We start from the raw sequence: 23,185 nt of genomic DNA on the forward strand, positions 1-23,185 counted from the left end.
GAGGAACAGCTGTGTACAAAATATGTTGCCTAAAAAGTATTTATAGATATAAATCTAACCAATAGACCTGAATGGAGATTTTCTGGTTTATCAGCTATGATATGCATTTGAAAAAGCTGCCTAAATATATATTTACACAATAGACCTCAGCTAAATGTGTTCCTTTTAAAAATTAAGAAAATATGTTTGCCTGATAGACCAGAACTGCTCCTATTGCATAAAAATGTTTAGGCAGTTTTAAAAAAGTGTTTCTATATTTACTCCTCTGAAACTGTTCAGTTCTCTCATATAATCAAGTTACTAAATTTCTCTGCTAATCTGAACAGCTCCAGCCTTTTGGGGGTAAATGCTGGATGTTTATTAAAACCCCTCAAAACTTACTTTCCAGTGACAAAATTAAAGAGCAAATCTGGGTTTTTAAATCTTCTGAAGTACAGAAATCATGAAGTGTTTAACTTAGGTCTGATACTAATGCAGAAATTTCAATGTAAAAGGAAAACAGTCTTAAAACTCACATTTATGGTTAAAAAAAAGATGGCAATTAGACAGAATGTCAGCCTAAGATTAGTCTCTTGACTTTCCGTAATTTTCTCTGTCATTGTGTTACCAGATAATATTGCTGCTGAATTATTAATTTTTTAATAACTAAACTGGGGTATGGAGCTACAAAAAAAAATACAATTTGTACCTAATTATCTGGAACTACACTTCCTTTGATGCCTGAGGCATCACCTTTACAATCTCACTTGTGCAGAATGTGGTTTTTTTCCTGTACACTCTCAGTCTTTTCTCATGCTCTAATTGAGGTCTCCAACCTTCACACACATAGTGCCTTATGAGTTTGAACAGCTAGGCAGAGAAGATCATTCTAAGTGCTTAGGACATAAGGGGTTAAGAAAAGAACAAAACATATCCCCTGTTTGAGAATTTTACAGTTATTTTCCAATTTATATCAACCTAAGAATACCCTTTAGAAACAGAGTTGTTCCATATCAGGGAGATGGAAAAACATTATGCTCAAAATTGCTCATTACTGAGGGCAGCAGTTGTCAAACTTTAAGGTTCAATAGTGAAAATACAATTTTATTTAAATATTTTCATTTTAATTCCTATACAGCCTCCTCTTTCCCCCCACAAATTCTGAAGAATATAACAAATGAAACTGTGTACATCGTATGAGCAAGATTTTCCAGTTTTGAAAACAAAAGCTGAAATATACAGTTTGCTTTAGCCCTCACTGAGTATTTGGATGAGTCTTAATAATCCATCTTTTAATTTGTCCATTTTTTTCATACTCTGGGAATAACTTTGCTGTTTTACCCAATGCATTATACCGTGTAATGAAGCTCAGTTGGAACAAAGCTGAACTCAAGTGAGACTACCAAAGAATTGAACACATGAGATTGCTGTGGTACAGTAAAACTGTATCAGCTGCTCACTGTGGTGTGCACATCAGCTGGAGAAACATCTGATTTCCTCACACTGTTCCATTTAACACAGGTGCAGTAAAACAGCACAAGCTAATTCCTGTATAGCTAAAGTATGACAGGTTTCAATATAAAGTTAAGCAGTAAAGAAATGCTTCAACATCATGTAGTGAAACAGGTTCACAAAATAAAAAAAACATGCAGAAGCTTTTTTTTTTTTTTGCTTCCCCCCATCCCCACCCCCACCAACACCATTTTTAAGGTCTCCAACTGCATCCTACAGGCTCACTCACTGCCACACATGACTTGCCACACTATCAAGTGACTCCTCTCAGCTTTGGCTACAGAAGGTTCAAGTGGTAGAGCTTCTCCCAGGAGTTCAGATTCTCCTCCTTCATCACCTGGAACAAAACAGCTTTGGTTGAGGCAGTCAATACCCAGAACAGCATCAACAACACATGCAGCAAGACAAGAAAAAACACTAAAAAGACAGTGTTGCCATATGCTGATATAAAAACATATTAAAGTCTGTGAATGTAAACAGAGTGTGTTGCATAATTATCTCAGAGCCCAGCGTTCTGCTGGAGATATCCTTTACTTGTAGCCCAAAAAATAATGGCAGTTTCATAAGTATCCATATTCTACATGTTTCATTACTTATAACTCTTTAATGTAGAGAAACCTAATCTGCAAACTACCAGGCAGACATAGAGATGGTTTTGCTACTACAAAGTGTTCTGGGACAAACCCAAACATATAAATGCTCTGGGACAAGAGCTGTAAAATTGAGCACATGTGAGACAACACAACATTCATGTCTATGGTCAACCTTTCCCACTCTTTCCTCCTGTTCCAGTTATTCCAGCTTGTCACAACTCTGCCCACAGTGGCAAAGACAGTCTTGAGCATATTCTCCATTATTGCTCTTCAAAAAAAAGAAGAGCAGTTTTGTAGCTGCACCTGAACTCTGGGTGACAGCAGCTGACTGGGACCAAAGGTGACACTGAACTGCACATGGACAGCCAGGACCATCAATCCAGAAGGTCACTTTAATCACAGGACACAGGAACTAACTTACACCTCAGGAAGGTGCAAAATCAAATTTTGGCTGGTGTTCTGGTTAGACTCCTTTGGAGGGCTGAGGGAACTAAACACAGAGTAGCCCCAAACCCCCTAATTTTGCTGGGCTCATGTGGCACTGGCTGGGCTAAGGCAACACTGGCACTCAGCTCATGGCTTTGCCATCATGCCACAGGGACAGCAAAATAAGCATTTGGAATGTGGCTGTTCCAGCTGCCCTGAGTGACTGCAGCACTTCAGCCCTCACTGTACTGCAGCATAGAACTGCCTCCAGTCCTGCCTCCCACAGGAAATCCAACACGGCCACCCCAGGAACCTGCTTGTCACTGACTAGTGGGATGACAGGATTTGGAATGGCCTTCCTGGGTTTTCCTTTGTAATGGTGGGTTGTTTTGCTGTTTGGTTGGTTTTGAAAGACAGATTTAGGCAAAAGGTCAAAAGCAGGTCTAAGAGTTCTGACACTTTTTAATGCACTTTTTGTCAAGGTCTCCGGCTGCAGATTTATAGCACAGAATCACAACAGCTCTCCCTTCATTTCCCCAAAGAGTTCAATTAAAAAGAAGATACATATTTAAACAAGAAATCTTTTATGGGCTAGATCATGCCAAACTGCCATCCAAGAAAAGCAGTGATCAAATACAATGGGCATGCAGAGATAAGTGATCTACTTTCCCACTCAAAAATGATTAAATTTTACACTGAGTATTCTTCACTTAACATGACTTGTTTTCAGTCAGTCTGCATATTTAAGTAACTAAGGACATGTTTTCCAGCAGTTTGAGACAGAAGATCAACCTTCCAAAGAAAGACTGAAAGCATAAACAGGAAGGTGGTACATGACTCCAAAGCAGAGTTTCAAATAAACCTTCTTACACAGTCATCCCTGTTATAGATGAGTAATTAGATGGTTGGCTCTCACAATTAAGGGGTAAATGTTAAGTTTATGTTAAGAGAAATTCTATAGAAGTATAGTTATGTTACTGTAATATGTCCTCCCCCTTGCATTGGGATGGCCTTGGGAGCTGGGGTGTTTGGGGAGGGTTGGCTTGTTACTGTGGTGACACCTGATCTCTGATCAAGATGTAAGAAAGTGAACTCCACCACTAGACAGCAAAGGAGTCGATGAGACTTTGGGAGGGGCTAGAGGTATAAAAGGCAGAGTATCCATTTTGTAGGCAAGCACATGGTGGTTGAGTCCTTTGCTTCCAGCACTGTATTTTTTTCTTATTTAGTCCTTTTGTTGTATTTTTGTAAAGGTTTAATAAACCTTTGAAATTTTAAAAGTGAGCATCATTTCTCACATCCCAAAGGTCATGGTTTATTGGGAGGAGGAGGAGAAGCAGAAGGTGTGTGTCAGAATAAAAATACTTCTACCGCTGCAGTTTATGGTAAAGACTGTATATACTGACCACACAAATGCACTCACTGCAATTACAGCAGCAGTTATTATGTGGTTAATACCCTTTCAGTATGAAGTATGACTCATTTAAAGCTCAGATTTCTTACCCATTCTGAAGTCAATGTATCCTTCTCCACCACTTATCACCAACATTGATTTTAAGGGACTCTGGTTCAAGGACTCCTGGGCTTGTTTATCAGCTGTTAGATCTGTTCCACCACTACTCTGAGGGCAAACAACCTGACCTGGGTGAAAAACAGAACACTCTTTTATGCCTTATCTCAGAGTAAAAACTTCTGTGGCTTGGTCATTAGATGAAAACACCTAAAGCAGTTGAAAGTGCTCACTTAGCACAGCACCTTTTTCACAGAAGGAAGCAAAGTCCTTGCTTGTGATCAAGCCCTTTTCCTCCCATTAAACAGGGCTGTACTTAGCAATCAGACAAGACTTGTAATTAAAATACAATACATTGTTTCTGAGAGTACTTGTGCTATCTTTGACTAAACACTAACTGAATGTTTAACTAGGTGAATGAAGGAAAAAACAACAAACAAACAAAAAAAATCGAAACAAAAAAAACACCCCGCCTCTTTTGAAGGTAGTAAGAGAACCTCACCTGGTACTGCAACAAAGAATTTCACAGCATCCCGGTGGCCGTGGAAGCAGAGCTGTGCATGGGCCATGGAACAGTAGGGGATGAATGTCCCTGGAGTCACTTTGTCACTGTGTTCATCTCCATACACACGGATCACGCTCCCCGGACGGTTTCCAGAGCCTGCTGCTGATTTATTGGCTGTAAAAGAAGAGGTTGTTTTCTACCTCAAAACACAAATTGCTAAAGTGGTTATTTGTTAAAAAACCTTATAGTACCATCTAAAAGCTAAAGCCAACTTAGATAAAAATGAAACAGGAGGGCAGCAATGCCAATTCAAGACAGAGCTGGAAAGAAAAAGATTGCATGCTTCGTTATTTCACGTACATCAGAAAATGGAGCAGGATTCTTATTAGTCTAGCATAAACATCAGATTTCAATATCCTACTTTTGGGGAAAAATAATTTGTGACAGGACTGTATCTTGCACAGAAAATAAGTACCTCTAATGTGTTTCAGTATGAGCAAATTCCATGTACTTAAACATGTAATTAAAGACAGTTTCATTCCAACTAATCATAATGTATGCCCTTGCCAGCAAAAATTCTCTAGAAACAGCCACCTGTGGGCATGAAAGAGATATCCTATTATCATTCTACATCTACATTTTACTGTGAAGTTTTAAAATACATTAAACCAGAGAAGTACTCATGCTAGACATACAAGCCATCTCCATTCCAAAGACTATCAAAGTAGTGAAAGAAACAGTGATTTGTAACAAGACAGCAAATGATGTGGATTAATGACAAAGTTATAAGATGTGATATCACATTGGCTGGAAGAGAAAGTCTATATGAGAGTTCAGCTGCAACACAGGATGATATGCTAAACTGCTGAGCAGATTGGTGGCCATTTAGCAAACATAAAACTGCTGCAATGCAGTAACTGCAAGTGGAAAAACATTTAGGAACATACAAAGGGTAAATCTATAAGGAGTGGGAAACAGCCTCAAAGTGGCTATTATAAGCCTGAAAGTAGGTTTTGGTTCAGGATCTGCACTTACCCCGCAGCCCCAGTAAACGTCCCTGGTGGAGGATTACAGCTAGTGAGAAAGGAGGAAAGGGGAAATGGATAGGTATGACAGCAGAGGAGAAGGATTAATGAGAACCCACCGCTCATATTTGGGTTTTTGATAAGGTAGAGCTTAAAATTTTAGCTCCTAAAAAAACCAATAGATATTTAATTACAGAAGATTTGATCAAAAGTCACAAAGAACAGCATCCTACTATAGAAGTTTCGGTACAAAATAGACCACAAAAGCACTGTCACGTATTTTTAAGTTTATTATTGATTAGCAACGTTTCCCCTTTCTCTCTTTCCTTGGCAGGAGGCTCCAGAATAATATAGAATGACTCATGTTTTCAAGTACCCTTTTGGAACATCATCTGTTGCCCTGCTACTAAGACCCAGGGGATTGAGAGATGCCACTGCTTATGCAAGGATGTGACTGCTTTATTACTGTTTCTCACCAGGGTTCTCAGCCCCACTATCAGGCTACCCCCAAAAGGCTGTTCTGGCCCACAACCAACCAACAGAAATGAAATGCAACTGAACAGCTTTAATAGGGATTTCTTCGTGTTCACTCCTGGTTTAAAACAAACTCCTCTGGAAACATTAAATTAAGCTTGATGCAAATGAAGAGCTATAATTTTTGAAAGCATGATTTAAAGTGTCTCAAAATCCATGACTGGAAGTCTGTCCTTCCTTAGTACATTCATGCAAAAAAAAAAGACAGTTACTGAATGGATGGACAATGCAATGGAACAACATGAGAAACAATGCATGTGTTTGCTGTTCAACAAATCAGATACAACATGAAGAGTTTTCACTATTAAATCACCCTAAAACTCCACCTGTCAGACCACACTATTTTCTAAGTAACAACAGTACAATTAGGACTATCATAGGTCTGCATTTTATTTTCTGAAACCTCTGTCCACCTGTTATAACATAAGTCTCAGGCATAAGTGTGGAGGCTTTTCTTTTTGTTGTTTAAATGCAATGAATTTACACAGAAATCCTTCCCAAGCTTCACCTATTTAAGATTTGGTTTGCCCTTGAGCTGTTATTTTCTTCTGAGATTCAACTGCCCTCAATTAGTTTCAGCCTATGACAAGAGTCTGGGGTCTGTTATGAAGCAAAAACCAGGATTTACATGACTGGAATTTGACTGGATGTTAGTGCCCTGTTTGAATGCATTTACAGCCCCTATAACTCTGAACATGGCCTTTAAAGCAGTCTGTGCTATTTCTGTTCCAGTCTTTTATAGCCACTTTGTGATGAATTCTCAAAAATTAAAGCCAATCAAATTGTATTAGCAAAAACAACATGCTCAAATCAAAGAAAAATGTATTTTGTGATCACATGGCAATCAAAAAGAACATTAATAAGAAAACCAATGATGTCCCGTATAAGCAATAAACATCTATCAATGCTCTTAATGCTCAGAACACCTCTAAGGCTTCGAAATGTCCCTTTCATTCAAGCCAACCCTGCTCAAACGGCAGTACAGGAGATTCTGGAGATGTGTTATTTTCTCAGGGTAATTGTAACCACATACACAGATATAGGTGCTAAACATCACACAGGTCTGATCTGTTACAAACCTGAAAGAGTCAGACCTGGCAGTGAAGCTTTCTATCCATTAACAAGCATCTGAATGGTGTTTATACTCTTTTTTTTTTTTTTTTTTAATGCCTACAGCATATTGCACAGTGCTATTCATTAATATTTTACTTACTTTCTGTTAATGGAATGGAGATGATGACACCATTTCCTGTTCCTACCCATAAACGATTACAAGACACCATAAGTGCTGTGATTCTCACAAATGAGAATCCCAGTTTACCAGTACCTAAAAACAAAAGACGCTTTTCATCAAAAATTATGAGTAAGAATAATTTTAGTTCTACAACAGAGAATCTAAAATCCAACTCCCAAATCACACAGACAGGTAATTCCCTCCCACTTTTGACAGAAACAAAGTAGAGGAGCACATTTAAGTTGCAAAGATAACCTAGAAGGCTACAAAACTGTAATTAAATTGAGAACCTATGTTTCAAGAGTCTAACATTAGCTGTGAGAAAGCAAAAAGGGTCCTTAATGCTGCACAGTAAAATCTTTTGGGGCTTACCAGCTTTTAAAACAAACAAAAAAGTGTGTTTACAGATATAAGACAGTATTTGTAATCCATTAAAATTAATTTCTCATTTGTTAGCAGGATGAGAGGAGCACAAGGCTGACACCAGACATGTGCAATGCAGAGCAGTGACTTGTGAAGGATTTCCCAGAGCCTAATTACCTGTATTTGTTGTGTAATGTATGTAGTCAAACTGCTGTTATAAAGATATTAATGAAAATAATCAGAAAGCTTACTAGGTTCAACAGCAATAAAAATTTCCTATCTTGAGGGGTTTTTTAAAAAAAATGGGCAATTTTTCCAGGCAGGTAATGTATTCTTCCCAATTTTAGCTATAAAATGTTGCATCAGTATAGAAAAAGAGAAAGATCGTAGTGTCTCTATTGGTGCCTGCCCAACTCAACCACTACTTTCCTCATTAGTTATGAGTTTTTAAGGACACTTTGCACACCAGGTAAGGTCAACAGACTGTAACAGATGACCCATCACCCCCATCATGCTTCACAGACTGACTTAGACTTCTACTACCAGATTCAAGTTTGTACAAACTGATTTCAACTGGCCTTTCCACCCACCTTTACCCCAAAATCTGCAGTAAGAACTGCCTGATCTCTAGCAGGAAAAGGAAGCTGCAGACACCAGGAACACACCAGTTTTTCCTGGGAACTTACCAAGCATTTTGCTTACATAGGGCTCAATGTCCACGTCCTGCAGGTGCTGGTAGGTGTGGGCATGGTAGAGGCGCAGGGTGGAGTCCAGGCGGATGGACACCCACACCCCGTCCCCCACCCACGCCAGCTGCCTCACTTGGCTCTCCCTCCTTGGGTGGGCATCAAAGGACTTCTATGAAACATAGGGGTTCAAATCAGAAGGTAAAACAAAGGGAAGAGTAAGAAAGGTTTCTCTGTTACTCTCATACAGTCTGAACTGGCAATTTTCAATCAAGCACAACCCTCTGATTTGCAAGATCACAGACAGTGTTTAGCTCAGTTACAAATAGCATGTGGTACTCTAAAATTGCTGATTCCCTTCCCTGAGTGTGATCTCAAAGCTGTAATTTCCTACTTGGTCTTCATTTACACATCTCATCTCAGCCTGCTCCAGCTTCTGTCTCCCTTGAACCTGAAGTCTTTTTGGTCTGAGATCCTGCTGCCACAGCATAAGGTACATACACCCAAAAAGTGTCATTCTTTCTTGTTCCATCATGACTGGCTCAAATAACCCCACCTTGTGCAAAATACACACTATCCACCAGCAAAACAATAAATTTCATTTTTATATGAACTTCATTTCAGTTTTCCCATATATATTTATAGTCTTCTTCACAAAAACAGGTTATTGAGTGAATGATATTTTTGGAAGAGCTGAGCAGTCACCCTCAAAGGCCTGGCCCATGTCTCAGGCCAATTAGCAGGAGCTAAAGCACTTATATTGCTCAAGGCTTGCAGAAACCTCAGCCACTTTCTGCTCCTGAGATGAAAGACTAAACACTGCAGATAAAACACCAGCTCACACACCTTGCATAAACGATTCTCTAACTGGAAGTATATTCCAAATTAACACTTACAACCTCTGCACATGGGTGAACAAAATGAGGCACACAGAATAAGCTGGGAGCTGGCCTTACAAGCTCTGCACAAGCACAGTTTCCAGTTTCTGGTCAGCCAGAAGTGGAGAACTAAATCTCCCAAAAACTGGTTTTGATAAGTGAGAACTGTCTCATCATAGCTTTAAGTCTTCCAAAACTTCTATTTAGTAAAACAAATTTGCTAGGTAGCCTGTTTCCATACTGATGAAAACAGATGTTTCTGGAGTTACTCTGGAGTCTGAGCTGCAGCATTAAAACACAACATTTAATTATTTTAATCACCATTGGAACTTACCTCTATTTTCATGGCCTTTGGTTGAACAACATAGATTTTGTTCCTGTAGCCACACCAGACCTTGTCATGCACCACTGTCATGCACCGGATGGAGTGGTGTGGCCGGCCCAGGTCCAAGAGGTGATAGTTTGACAAATCCCACTGACCATCTGCAAAAACAGAAAGAAAAAAAAGTAAAACTCACAGGAACCTGAGGTTTAGTTTAAGGAAAATTTAGAAGTACAAGCACCTATCTTAAAAGTCTAAGTTTTTAAAGGACTGTAATAATCTGGGTAAATCTGTACAAGTTTATGGTTAGGCTCCTCATTAAAAAAACGGCAACTAACATCCCAAATGTTACCTTTTTTAAAAAATAAAGTTGCACAATGATTCAGGTTAAAAATCCAGCAAAACATTTTTAAATCAGCAGGTTACCCTGTGCTACAGGCTGTGCTTGACTAGGACCAGCACCTCTGAAAACAAACAGCTTCCCACACAGCACCAGGCACCTGCTGCTTGCCTGAACGTAGAAGGGTAAGCCAGTGCAGATTTTTTTAAAATATGCTGCAAGATCTTAAAAAAGGCACCTGAAATCTACTAAAAACATACTAAATTTCATCATTCAACACCAATTAAAATTCTTCTGTAGACTGAACTAAGGCCACAGATCATCAATGACATTCACTAGAGAGGCTTAGGCAAACCTCTGCAGTGAGTTTTAAAAAAATAAACCACTGCAGTGAGTTTTAAAAAAATAAACAAAACAAAACCACTAAAAACCACTTCATCCCAGCTGCATATTTTCCAGTATTTGCATTAATGTTGTGAAACCTTTTTAATTCTTTTAAATGCTGAGCACAAGGAGTTAAGCATCACAAAGGAAAGATGAAATGAATAGGGTGGAAAAAACAAGCTAATAGATAAGTTTCAGTTACTCATAGTAAGACCTTCCCCTCCAGGTCCTATTTCTGGAAGCTGAAGAATGAAGCTGGTTCAGGAGCAGTTTGGACAGAAATTCTGAAGGGATGCTTACAAAATTCTCATTGAAGGACTTGCCCAGACACAATTTTTATCACTAATAAAACGAAGACATGACTATTGAGCATAATGAAAATGCAAGAGAGATGATAATCAAAGCAGACTTTCAGATGGCTTTTCCCTATTTAGCAGATCTATCCCATTCTCCATTTCAGAGTAAGAAAATACCCCATGAAAGCACCACAACAGTGCAAAACCAGAACTTGAATCTGCAACTGAAATAACAAGAAATATTTCTCATTACAACCCAGAAAAAGGTCAATGGAGAATACATTATCAACACATTACTTGTAAATGGCACATTTATTTCTTTCCTAACAACTGTTGAAAATTCCCTGGTTTCCAGATGCAACAGAATCCTTACCAACTCCCCGGTGAAAGATTGCAAGTGTCCCATCTGCCAGTGCAACCAAGACTATTCCTTTGACATGTCTGAGGAAAAAGGAGGCACAACAACACACTCTGTTAGACTGCTCTGCTCAGAAAGCAAGTCCAAAACTAGGTATAAACATTTCATATTTCAGCATATTTTTTACAGTCATTTTTTATTAGCCCCAGTGTTTTGATTTCTACAATATAGCTCAAGAGAACGGATGTAACAAGGGATCAAAATCCAGTTCAGAGAGATTGAAACATATCTGGTTACAATGCCTGAAGAAAACAGCAAAAATAGCAACCTATAACTGTTTTGCATAGCTACAGCTCATCCTTTGGGCTATGTAATTCCAACAGGTACAAGATTCCTTTTATTTTCCTTACTCCCTTCCACTGTCCCTCAAAGGGCATCCAGGCAGTTATGGCAACTGACATTCCCAATATCTGAGGGGGAAATATAAAACTACTTTGGAAAGTATTTTAACAGAAATTCATTATGATTTACATGACATTCTTTCAGAACTTACACAATACTGAGAATAGAATCTTTAAGTTTAATGGCATGAACACATTTCCTCCACTGGGCCACTGACGAATGAACATACAGGCTGAAAAGACAAATCAGGAGGGATTAAAAGCACTACCAGACAAAAACAACCACAAGCAAAACTCTTATGAACTGAAATCCACAATCAAAGGGAAAACAAGTTTTCATCTTCCACTGGAAATTATGCGTACACTGAAAGGAAGAAGTACATGAGCAGCAGAATGGCTTTTTCAGAGGCCTAAAGCATTACAAACTCCCTTGCAGATCCATCTGCAGTAAAAATTACAATACATTTTTCTAGCATGCTAAAATATTGGAAGTTATGTAATTAACAGACCATAACAATTTCTTTGAATACAAAAAAACCCCAGAACCTCTCTGCAGATGAAGCGTTATCTAACAAAACAGGCCTTGCTAATCACCTACAATACTTCATTTGAATTCTGTAATGCCTAAAAACTGCAGCAAAGCATTCAAAGTTTTGGCTCTCTTGATATCATCCTGTGCTTAATCTTGACTTGAGACAGTTTCAGGCCTGTAGGCACAAGAAGCAAGTTTAAAGTAATGATTATAAATAAATATAACAAGATTAGCACTTCCTTACCATCCATTCTGTGCTCCAAGCCACATGGTCGGTAAAAGGCTACTCATTTTCTGTGCTTCTTCTCTCACTAGATCTTGCTCGCTTGGCAGAACTGCAACATCCTTATATAACTCTGACTCAGTACTAAAAAAAACCCACCAGTTAAAATACATTTAATGAAGTGTACAGATTACTCAGGCTATAAGCCAGGTGTTTACTTCACAATTGAGAGTTCCTACACTGGCTTTTGAAGTACATGAGATGTTTAAAAACAGAGTAACCACACATGAAAGTACAATACAGATGAAAACCTCAATAACCATGAATTTCTTCAAGTGGACATTTACTTTTACAGGGAAAACTAGGTTCCATTCAAACCTGTCAGTATTATTACCTCTGGGGAATGGCAGAAGAGAGTCACAAAGCAGTCTTGTACCAAGACTACTTATATGAACTTCAACACACTTAAAAAGGAAAAGAAGTAATCATTTTGTCTCCATGCTACGTGCCTACAAATGTTATACTTTTTAAAAATACATTTTAAGAGGTATGAGGTCTTAGACTAGGTACTTAGGCTGATACACTGGAGAGGCCTCTGTTGTATGCTGCACTCCCAAGGGATCTGTAAAGACATGCTCTGTGTAGACTCCAGTTTGTGCAATATCAGCTGTGTCTTCTCCTGTCCCTGCATTGACTTCTGTTGCTTCTGTTGCCTCCTCTGCCGTTGGAATGTTCTCATCTACTGAATTATTTTCAGCTGCAATATCTATAAAACAAATTTGAAAAACTTTTTAACAACTGTGATAGAATTTGCTACTGTTTAAAACAGCCAGAACTTGATACTTAAAACTGAAGTGAATAGGTATTATAGGCAGACAGCTACAATTTCCACATCAGAATCAAAAAAATCACATCACAAATGCCCAAATTTTAACAGGTGGCACTGTATAAACACATGCCAAATGCACTTTTAAGTATCAGCCTGATGGCTCAGACTGGCCATTAAATTTTTAACTAGGACAGCAGTAAACAAGGCCAACCACCACATATCCATTGACAATCATATCATCATACAGCTCTGCAGGCCATATGACAAAAAAAAGTATGAATGTCTACAAAATAATCAGTTTCACTTAAATCTCTATTAAGACTTGACAAAATCCAAGGCATTTATTTTAGTCACACTCTGGCAAGATCTGCATTTCAAATACTACATAAAAATCTCTCTCTAGAACAGGCACAAGAATTCTATCAAAAGTACCTTCAAGAAGCAGCTGCCAATTCCCATTTCATGTCACCTCCACCACTTTTTCAGCTACAATTTCCAGATTTACAGAGAGTTTATGTTATCACAGCTTACACACTTGTTAACCTCAGTAGTTGCACCACTTATTTCCAGCTGCATCTCGAGGTGTTTGGCTAGCCCTGACACACCTGTAGTGTTTATCACACACCTGACTGTTTCTCTGCCACAGGTGAGGTTGCATTGGTGTCATGGGCACCAGGAGCCCCCATAAGACCCTCAGCAGTGCAGCCCACCACAGTGATTCCCCCCAGCAGGCTGTCAGTGTCAGCAGAGCTGTTGCTGGTCATACTGCCACACAGGGAAGATTTGTCCACTTGGCTGGAATCTGCTTCCTGGGACCCTTCTTCTCCTGCAGGGTAGTCTGTTTCTCTTGCCCCTGAAAGAGATTCAAGTCAGAACAACATAATATCCTGAGCTGGAAGGGACCCACAAATATCCAGTCCAATTCCTGGCCCTGCACAGACACCCAGCAATCCCACCCTTTGTCTCAGAGCACTATCCAAGCGCTCCTGGAGCTCTGGCAGCCTTGGTGCCATGACCACGGCCCTGGGGAGCCCTTTCAGTGCCTGACCACCCCCTGGGGAAGAATCTTTTCCTGATATCCAGCCTAAACCTCCCCTGACACAACTCCAGGCCACTCCCTTGGACCCTGTCACTGAGCATTTTTCATAGGGATAGAGCCAAATCACTTCTCTATCTAATAACTAAGCTTCAAACTCAACGAGCTCTCCAGAGATTAAACATGCAGACAGATCCTATCTACAAGGTTAGTTTCACATAATCAGCAAATGTGGAAGATGCTGTCACAAAGCTCACAAAACAAAAGCAAGATTGACATATGCTGCACTCTATTTCAAGCTGCAGCTTTCCAAATAGTTTATTTCAGTTTTAATTACATCTTCCTCTAAAATCAGATTTCATAACAGTGCAGGTACAAAGGGCACCTATCTATATCTTTATGAAGAATTTAGGTACAATAGAGCCCTGGTTCTGGAAGAAAAACTGGTTTTCTCATGTCCAATCCTCTTACACTTTCAAGATTTAAAATACACTCAAATGCAAAAAGGATTCCCTCTGCAGGGAGCTTGCTTATTTTCAAGAGGCTGAAGAAGTCAAAAAAGCAACTAACATATTATTCTTTTTGTGATGTTCACAATTCCATGAAATAGACACTGTTGCAGAGTTTATAGTACATCAAACAAAACATTTCCCCTTGGCTGCTGACATCACTCTGATTTTCTGTTCATGTAAGTCAACAGTCAACTAAAGAGTGAAACAATAGGTAAAAATGCAGTAGTTTAATGTAAAACTAACCACTTTCTTATTGCTCTGTTACAGTAACTTTTCATCATACTAAGTAACAAACCTGTGGGTTTTCACTGCATAGGAAAAACTGAATAAGAAACAGTTAAAAAAAAGCAGGAGCTGAACCAGCCCAAGCGTTTACCTGGCACACTGGCAATACAAAGCACGTGAGAATTGCAAACAATGAAACTGTCCAGAATATTCCCTGGTTGGTTTGCATCAATAATGATAACTTTTGTAGCAGAATGTGTGCTAGTACAGATCCAAACTAGACTGGATAATTCTTCCTGGTGTTTCAGTTCCTTCTGCTGATCCTGAAGGAGAACAAAGGCAGAAATGAACAACAGAAATGGGGACAAGAATAGAATTACTACATTTGATCTTTTATGGTCTTACATTTTCACCTACAGAAATATACATAAATATGTGGGAAGTTAAGTATCTTCAATGCCACTGTAAAACTACACGCAGTTACTTGTTCTTTATGTATCCGTAGTATAAAGCTCCCTCATATTTATACTTCTATTAAAATACATAAAATAGTATAATTACACTGCATAATTATACAGTTAGACCACTATAAAATAAAAACATTATTTACGTGCCAACTGCCATACTCAGTATCACCACAGGTTAATGTGATATCCCAAAGCACTTGAAAATTTAGACTGTTTTTATGCCCTTAATATGAATTCCATTCATGGCAGTTAGAACATAAACAGGTCTGTCACAAATGGTTTTTAAAGAAGGCAGCACTCATATAAGCAGTACATCATTTTGATGTAAAATTTATTTGCTCCTGAGATTTGGCAGCAAGGGAAGACTCGAAAGTCTTTAATAGTAGGATTCAATAACCCAAACATCCTGGGCTAAGAAAACTCTATTACCAAGAAAACTCTATTACCAATGAAACCAAGAAAACTCTATTGCCAATGAACCTGATTAGAAAATACTTTAATACTCTACAGTTACACAGTAAAGGTGTATAACTATATAATTTATTAAATGTGTCTTGCAGTGACCTTACCTTGAGCTCTTGATCTAGTTTATCTAAACTGCTCTGGGATCCTGTTTGCTGCTTGTTGCCATCTGCATCCACACCAGTCACATCATTGTAGAACACACTGGCACCAACCACAGATCCTCCATCTCGTGTCTTCCCTCCTGACAGGTTCACCCCTACAGCACACCACAGCTTGGGAGAAAAAGAAATGTTTCACTTGAATCTCAAACAAAAAAAAAGAGAGAGAGACAAGCATTGTTAAATATGCTAAGTGATATCAATATTATTATATATCCAGAGTCCATTTTAAGTTTTTAATTACAATTAAAGTAATATACATTTTACTGAGACAAATTCTTCTTCACCATGTTTTTAAAAAAAACATCTTATTGAAAAAGAATGTAATTGAGTCCAAAACAGAAATATTCAAGCTATAGTTTGCCCAAGTCTTCTTATCATCACTGGAAACATCCTACCTTCATAGAGGTATCCTTCTCATCCAAAGGTCTCAGGTAAACAGGTACAGGCAAGTTCTTCATCTTATTTTCACCCTGTCCACCATTTGCCACCTAGGTAAAAAAACAAACAAACAGAAAAAATTTTACCTTTAAAAGAGGTTTACAATCTTTGGAATCAGTTGCTCAGAATTTATTTAATAAAATTAAGAGTTGTATATTGTTGTCTCCTTTAGAAAGATTCTTTACTGCTAAGTTCAACAAAAAAAAGCTGGAATCAAACACAATCTGTCAAATCACACCCTCTTCAAATGCAACAAAACATGAAGCTGTTACCATTCCACTTGAAAACATCATACCTGTTTGTACTTCTGAGGTAGACTCCAGCCAAAAGCCTGCACTCTGCCATCTTCCTTCTGGACATGAGCTTTCACCTGGCGGTACTGCTCCCTCTTCTGCTCCCGGCGTGAGGCTAAACTGGCTTCAGTTCTGGGCAAGAATCAGGATTGAGGAACTTCTTACTTATGCTCTTTAGAATCTCTTGTGCAATAGGAATTGCTGTTAAACTCAATAACCAAGATCACTGTGGAAGCACTGGGTTATCAAGGATAACCCTAGGTTTTTTTCAGCTATCAAGACACCAGGTTTCCTGTGGGCTATTTTTAAGGGACTGGGGAAAAACAGGCAAAACCAAAAAGTCTATTGCCAGCATCCTTAAAGGAAATTAACTTGGGTTGTGTAGCTCTACTAGGAGCTTTAAAAGTTGTAACTCAAAAGGACATATTGCCAAAACAAAGCACAGGAGAAAAAAATAATTACAGATTCCTATTAGCCTGACTCTTAAGTGAACCTTAAGTACCTGTACAGTTATTGCCCAGCTACAATATTTTCATATAAAAGTGTACCAAGTGTTGCCTCCTGTGCCTAAATGCACTGTCTTGAAAGACAGTGGTATTTACCAAGTAGAATATTTCAGCCAGGTGCTCAAAGTATTCACTCACTGCTGCACATTTTACTCTGCACTATCTCGATGCCTTATGAATCAACACTCACTTCAGGAGATTATACTTCACTTAGCAGCGTGCTAGTAATCTCAGAGAACTAAAAGAGTAAACACTTGATAGAGCATATCTACTATAAAACCAAAATACTTACTCTTCACTGAGGAATTCAAAGGCCTTAGATTTGTCACTGGGTAATTGAGATAAGGTGCTGCTTCTTTTCTTGACTGATGGAGTAATGTGCGAAGTTGGAGCATTATATTTAACATTGACAGGAGGCTCTGGTTTCTTCGCTGTATTGCTGGATGAACTGAAGAGCCTGCTAAAACTAGAAGAAGAGAAAAAGAGTCAAGATTTGTCAGATACATCCAAATTTGACTATGCAGGCAAAACACAACATATGCCAGCCTGTTCAAGACAGTTAAAGTAAGAAACTGGAGCCCAACACACTCAGCAACACTCTAAAAGCACAAAACTCATGTCCATAAAAAAAATTCTTAAAGGATTATTATCCCATTTATCAAATTCAATGGGAACTTTATCTTGAATTAACATCTACAGGGAACCAACAAAATTAGGATGTGAACATCACACCTGGAAGACAGTTCTATGATGGACATTAGTTCATGCAGAGAGCATTTTAAAAAACCCACTATTTTCTATGCAACAAGATAAAACAGTTATCAGCAAATCACAACATCAAAAGGATTATTTGACAAACATCTTGTTGAGAAAAATATTGGTTTAGATTTAAAGAGCTTGAAGCCAGAAAGGAGAATGTAAAGATTGGTAAGCTGTACTTCACAGAGGGAAAAGAAGCTGAAATAAATTCAGCCCACACATGCTATACAGGTTTCTACTTTTCATCATAAAAATGAATCTGGAAAAAATGTTCAGAACAGGAATCCTGGTGCATATTCAGCTAGGAAAAAAATTTCAGCACTTTGGCATTTAACTTCACAAAGTGCACAGCCACTCACTACATGCTGCAGCTTACAATACATTTTGTCTTCCAGAACAGTCTTACCGAGTTGGCATGCTGGGCAACAAGAGGAGAATTGTTAATATATCTTCATCTGCCAAAAAATAACTAGCTAACATACACAAACGTGCCAGCTAATTGGTTAGGGTCTTTATTTATTTCTACCAATAAGTTCTGCTTCTATACTTACAATTGCCAAATGCTTGATCTTTTCTTCTCTTGCATGGCTGGATTTTCTCTGGATGCTCTACAAGAAATTAATTCCAAGTTTACTAAGTAAGCAACAACTAAAAAAGGAAAAGGAATGGAACAGTGTGTAACTCTTTTTTTTTAAAAAAGGAAAAAGGATAACATCTTGAAAATAACAAAGCCTGTTTTTTCACACTACTACTTTACTGCTCAGAGCATAATACTGAAATTCGCACTACAGGAAATAAAGTTATATAATAAACTTCATCCACATTTCTTTGGATACCAAACAAACTGGCAACTTTTCAGACAGAAGAGACAAGTCTGCATAACACTTTGTAATGAAAAAAGCTTGAAGAAAGCAGCAAACCATTTTAAACTATTCTGCCCCCTATTTAATATTTTAACCATTGTTTTTTGTTTTAAAGTCTATTAATCTTCAATACATCAGTAAATAATTGTTAAAATGCTCCCATAGACATAGATTAGAGATAGAAGAGGATTTCTACAGCAGATAATAGCTACAGAAGAATAAGCCATGGCTGTTGGGAATGTACATTTTTCCTCCTAAAGGGTCACAGGCATGAGCTCAATGGGAACAATTAAATGTCACTGCTGTCCATGGCCAGCAGGCAGCACCACAGCCTCTGGTACCTGTGGTCAGGGACAAGGATGAGTTGGTCTGAGGCAGAAAATTTAACGTTTTTCAAACCATACCTTCCAAACAACTGAACATTCAGGATAGGAATGAAGCCAAATCACCACCTTTATTGCTTATATTTAACACACCTTGCACAACTTTAAACTGTTTTATCCTGAACAACTCAAGTCTTCCAAAGGAATTATGCTCAGTCTGAAGACAACATTATTCCTATTTTGACAGCACAAGGCACGTGTACACACAGAGTAATTTTTAATGCCCACCAGATTAATGTTATTTACAATTACCAACTTTTGTAACTGTTCCAGAATGAGCTTCCCTAAAAATTGTGTGTATTTCACATCATAAGAAGTTACACATCTTCACTGAGGTCTCACCAAGCACCATTCTGACAAATTATATCCCCTTAACTTAAAAACAATGATCTTCATGAGCAAGAGGAAAACAAGCAGAAGGCAATGAACCTGCTGACCAGATCACCCAGCATCTAAAAATCACAAGGAACTCTGTCAAAGGTTCTATAACAGCTTTTTCACCTGATCATCTCAGTCCATCGGACAGCCTCCTGCAGCTCCATCAGCCTCTCCTTGTACTGGTTCCTCTCCATCAGCACTCGGGCCATTTCCACACGTGTGAAGCGTTTCCGCTGCGCCGTGGGGACATCGCTCTGGGGACACAAGTTAACAAACATGGCAGGGACAAAGGTGCACCACGGGGCTCTGCAGAGCCACCCTCTGCCTCCTGATAACAGCCAGGCTAGGGCACAATTCCAGATTTCAAGTAGTTTGGGGCTTTGAAAATCTGAGTTTTACCTTCCTGCCATCCTTTTTATGCAATACAATGTGAATAAAAATAGCTCTTCAAAAAAAGAGTGTGTTAACAGTGGACAGAGAGCAAGCAAACTAATCACTGTCAATTTAAGTTTACTTGTGCTCTTTAGATCTTCTGTCATTTCTATACAGGGAGGAACTTTACCACTACTTATTAAGCAGTAAGTTTCAGTAACACACAGACTTCTAATGTCCCATTGAATTAAGCATACAAAACCAGACATATAAACCTACATCATCATCCTCTTTAGCCTTCTGTCTTGCTTCTTCTGCTTCTGCACGAGCTCTAAATAGAAAATAAAAAACAGCTGCAATAAATACTACAGTAGGGTTTTTCTTCTTTTTCTTTTTTACAACCATGGAATTAAACTTACTTTCTAAGCTCCTCTTCCAGTTCTTTATTCTTCTCTTCAAGCTTTTGCTTTGCTTGTTTTATAGCTTCTAATTCACCTTGTAGTACATCCTTTTCACAGGTCAATTCATCCACCTTTGCTATTAAATCATTCTTCACCACATTCAGTGCATTTCTACACAAACATTGAAAATATATGGTTATAAGGATGGCCATGGTCTCGCAGTTCAGCTTCAGCCTGGTTTTATTTTTTAAGACCTACACATTTCTTACACAGAGCTGCTGTAAAAAGATACAGCTTTCTTAGAAGTCAAATAATCTCCTCCCAAATCTCCAACATTCAGACACATTCACATTCTCTCTATTAGAAAAAAGTACTGATAAATTGTTTGCTGATTTTCCCTCAACAGTGCTCCAGTGGATTTGCCTCTGTACTTAAAGCTGTGTTTCTGACAGGGAGTGGATCTCATCAGGACACAGTACTGCATTTCTTGGAGTCTTACAAGGATAAAAGCAGATTTTTCTCTTAAGTTCTTAATTTCTAGAAAAAGATCAACTCAGACAAATACACAATACACCTACAAATTCAAAATACTCACACCCCCATGATTCTGAGAACTGAGAGCACATTTGTATAGTTTCAATTCTGTATCAGGATACTGAAGATATAACGAAATAAGAGAAATAAAGTCAGTACTTTTTACATAAACATTCTCACTTACTTTGTCTCCAGCAGCTGAGTGTTTTCCAAAATAAGGTTTTCGACCTCACGCCCCATTCCTTTCCAAAGGAAACAAACAGATTAAATTAGCAAATAAAATGGATGTTTTTATAAAACTTATGTTTTGCCATTGTCTGTCATACGTAAAATCAATTTTTCTTTAAAGTTGTCAGAAGAACTGTGAGCTATCTGAAGTTTCAGGTCCAATCTACCTTCCACAATTAGCCTTCCCTCCCACTTTCTCCCAGCCTGACTTCAACTAAAAAAGTCCAAAGACATCCCCTACCTAAGCATAGGCCAGTGCTGCTACTCTGTATATTTAGAAGAAGTTACAGTACTAAGTCTAAAAACAAACACAGCATATGTTGCAGAAGTATCAGACCACAAAATGTTCAGTTTAAAATGTTTAACTGTCTTTTACACCATTACCATTATCGCTTTTTGATCTTTTAGAAATAGATTGTTATATACCAAAGTGTATCAGTTATAGACACAAGACATGCTGAATAAAGTTCAGATTGTGAAAGCCCTGCAGATTTCCCCAGAGCAAATGATACCTTACCAAAGAAATTATGGTCTTTAAAGCCCATGCATTCCATGTAGAGCAAAAACAAGAACAAGAAACATTTCATATGAGGTGTAGAATGATCAAGGCGAAATAAAAGATTAAGACTTAGGAAGTAAGAGCGAATTAAAACAAAGCCACCACCAAAAATCTGAAGTGGAATGTGATGTGATTAGAAGCAAGATTTATACAGAAGATTGATGCGGAACAATTTAAATTTGTCACAACCATTTCCATTGGTTAAACCTCTTATAAGAATCAGTAACTTAATAAAAGTCTCTCATTGTCTGTGAAATAATTTAGAAGCACAGTCCTTGGAAGAAATTCTAAGCCATTCAGAAGTTTCCAATTAATATGCTCTGATGGAGAAAAGTGAATACAACTTTTCAAGTAACTACTTCAGTGTTACTTAAATTTCTGAAAATTAATTTCTTACCCTATTTTTTGCATACCTAATATAGTTTTCAGAATTTAAAAAAAGGTAATTTCAGGGGAGAATAATTATTTTGCATCTTTCACAGCAAAATAATTATGATACAGATAACAGTAAAAATTATGTTAATTCAAGATTAACATAATGAATGAAAAAGGTATATTAATGGTGGAGGCTTTTTAAAATACTTTAGGAACACAATCTTCTAAGCAACTTTGCCAGCAGAAGACTTTAAAGATATTTGAATAAAGAAGAAAAAGTATCTATAAATAGACATGCAAGTCAAAATTCCCTCTTTTGACATTTCCCTCTCTAGGTTTTGGATTAAAAGTAAATGATATTTACTGAAGTAACTTAGATCAACCATGGTTAATTTATCAATATGTGGAAAAATCCCCTTTACTACAGCCATCAAGAGATTTTATTCAAGTTGCTGTTGTTTTTTAAACACTTTCAATATTCACAGATAAAAGTATGTAGGATCATGTCCAACAGGTTTCAGGATCTTTTATAATCCAAGAACAAAAACTAGAAAGCCAGAGTGCAACGGCAAAAAAAAAAGTTACCAAGCAGGGAAAAAATGCAGAGAACGTATTGTATGAGAGCAGCAGCCAAGAATGCCTAACTGGAGAAGCAACAGATTTCAAATATCTTTTGAAAAAAGAAGCATACACACCAGAATATTCCCCTGGGTATGCAGCCCAAGAGAAAACGGATTAGAGAAGCCCAATTAACTATTTTTAAACAACTCTATACTGAAGTTTAATGCTCATTTAGAACAGGTCCAAATGCTTCAAACACACAGACTATCCTGGATGTAGATGTGGCTTTTCAGATATTTAACTATGGTTGTTCTCAAAGCAAAATTATGATTCTAAAATAAAATTTTCAGACCAACACATTCTGCGTAACAAATGCAGGTATAATCCTAGGCTTAGTGTGCACACACTGGTGTTTCCAGCAATAGATTTACAGAAAATGGCAATAAACTCACTGACAAACCTTAAATAAGTTATACTAAAAAGTATACTATTTTTTGCCCACGAAAAACAAAACATTATGATCAGGACATCCTGACAATAGTTTAATTTCTTTAATCAATTTACCACAGCTAAGGGATGGATGTTGCTCCATGTTAATATTTCTCCAGTATCTGTATTTTTGCATGCAAAATGTGTGATTAGTTGTCCCTGTGAGAATGGAATGACATCCAAGAGTTTTAGATGGAGTATGTTGCAGTAAGGATGTGAAGAGCCTCACTGCTCAGACTGACAACAAAGA

The 23,185-nt window shown here is 38.0% G+C and overlaps 1 protein-coding gene across 3 annotated transcripts in view; it reads right to left on the reverse strand.

Moving 5' to 3' along the window:
• Positions 1–1,062: 1,062 nt before the first annotated feature.
• SPAG9 (sperm associated antigen 9) overlaps positions 1,063–23,185 on the reverse strand; it is a 59,687-nt gene continuing 37,564 nt past the window's right edge. For 2 of the 3 annotated variants that reach the window (XM_059864002.1, XM_059864004.1), the window contains 22 exons: positions 20,908–20,965; positions 20,208–20,360; positions 20,068–20,119; positions 19,540–19,670; positions 18,344–18,400; positions 17,326–17,499; positions 16,530–16,659; positions 16,192–16,284; positions 15,740–15,907; positions 14,855–15,026; positions 13,556–13,783; positions 12,672–12,867; positions 12,123–12,245; positions 11,499–11,579; positions 10,961–11,028; positions 9,580–9,728; positions 8,368–8,539; positions 7,298–7,411; positions 5,561–5,599; positions 4,523–4,699; positions 4,014–4,151; positions 1,063–1,828 (listed from right to left, as the gene is read on the reverse strand). In XM_059864002.1, coding sequence (XP_059719985.1) covers positions 1,713–1,828; positions 4,014–4,151; positions 4,523–4,699; positions 5,561–5,599; positions 7,298–7,411; positions 8,368–8,539; positions 9,580–9,728; positions 10,961–11,028; positions 11,499–11,579; positions 12,123–12,245; positions 12,672–12,867; positions 13,556–13,783; positions 14,855–15,026; positions 15,740–15,907; positions 16,192–16,284; positions 16,530–16,659; positions 17,326–17,499; positions 18,344–18,400; positions 19,540–19,670; positions 20,068–20,119; positions 20,208–20,360; positions 20,908–20,965 — 2,789 coding nt within the window. In that variant the 3' untranslated portion in view covers positions 1,063–1,712. The remainder of the gene's footprint in view (positions 1,829–4,013; positions 4,152–4,522; positions 4,700–5,560; positions 5,600–7,297; positions 7,412–8,367; positions 8,540–9,579; positions 9,729–10,960; positions 11,029–11,498; positions 11,580–12,122; positions 12,246–12,671; positions 12,868–13,555; positions 13,784–14,854; positions 15,027–15,739; positions 15,908–16,191; positions 16,285–16,529; positions 16,660–17,325; positions 17,500–18,343; positions 18,401–19,539; positions 19,671–20,067; positions 20,120–20,207; positions 20,361–20,907; positions 20,966–23,185) is intronic. The other variant, XM_059864003.1, reaches the window with a different exon arrangement.

Source organism: Haemorhous mexicanus, chromosome 20 (assembly GCF_027477595.1).
Source record: "Haemorhous mexicanus isolate bHaeMex1 chromosome 20, bHaeMex1.pri, whole genome shotgun sequence".
In the NCBI taxonomy this organism is placed as follows: domain Eukaryota; kingdom Metazoa; phylum Chordata; class Aves; order Passeriformes; family Fringillidae; genus Haemorhous; species Haemorhous mexicanus.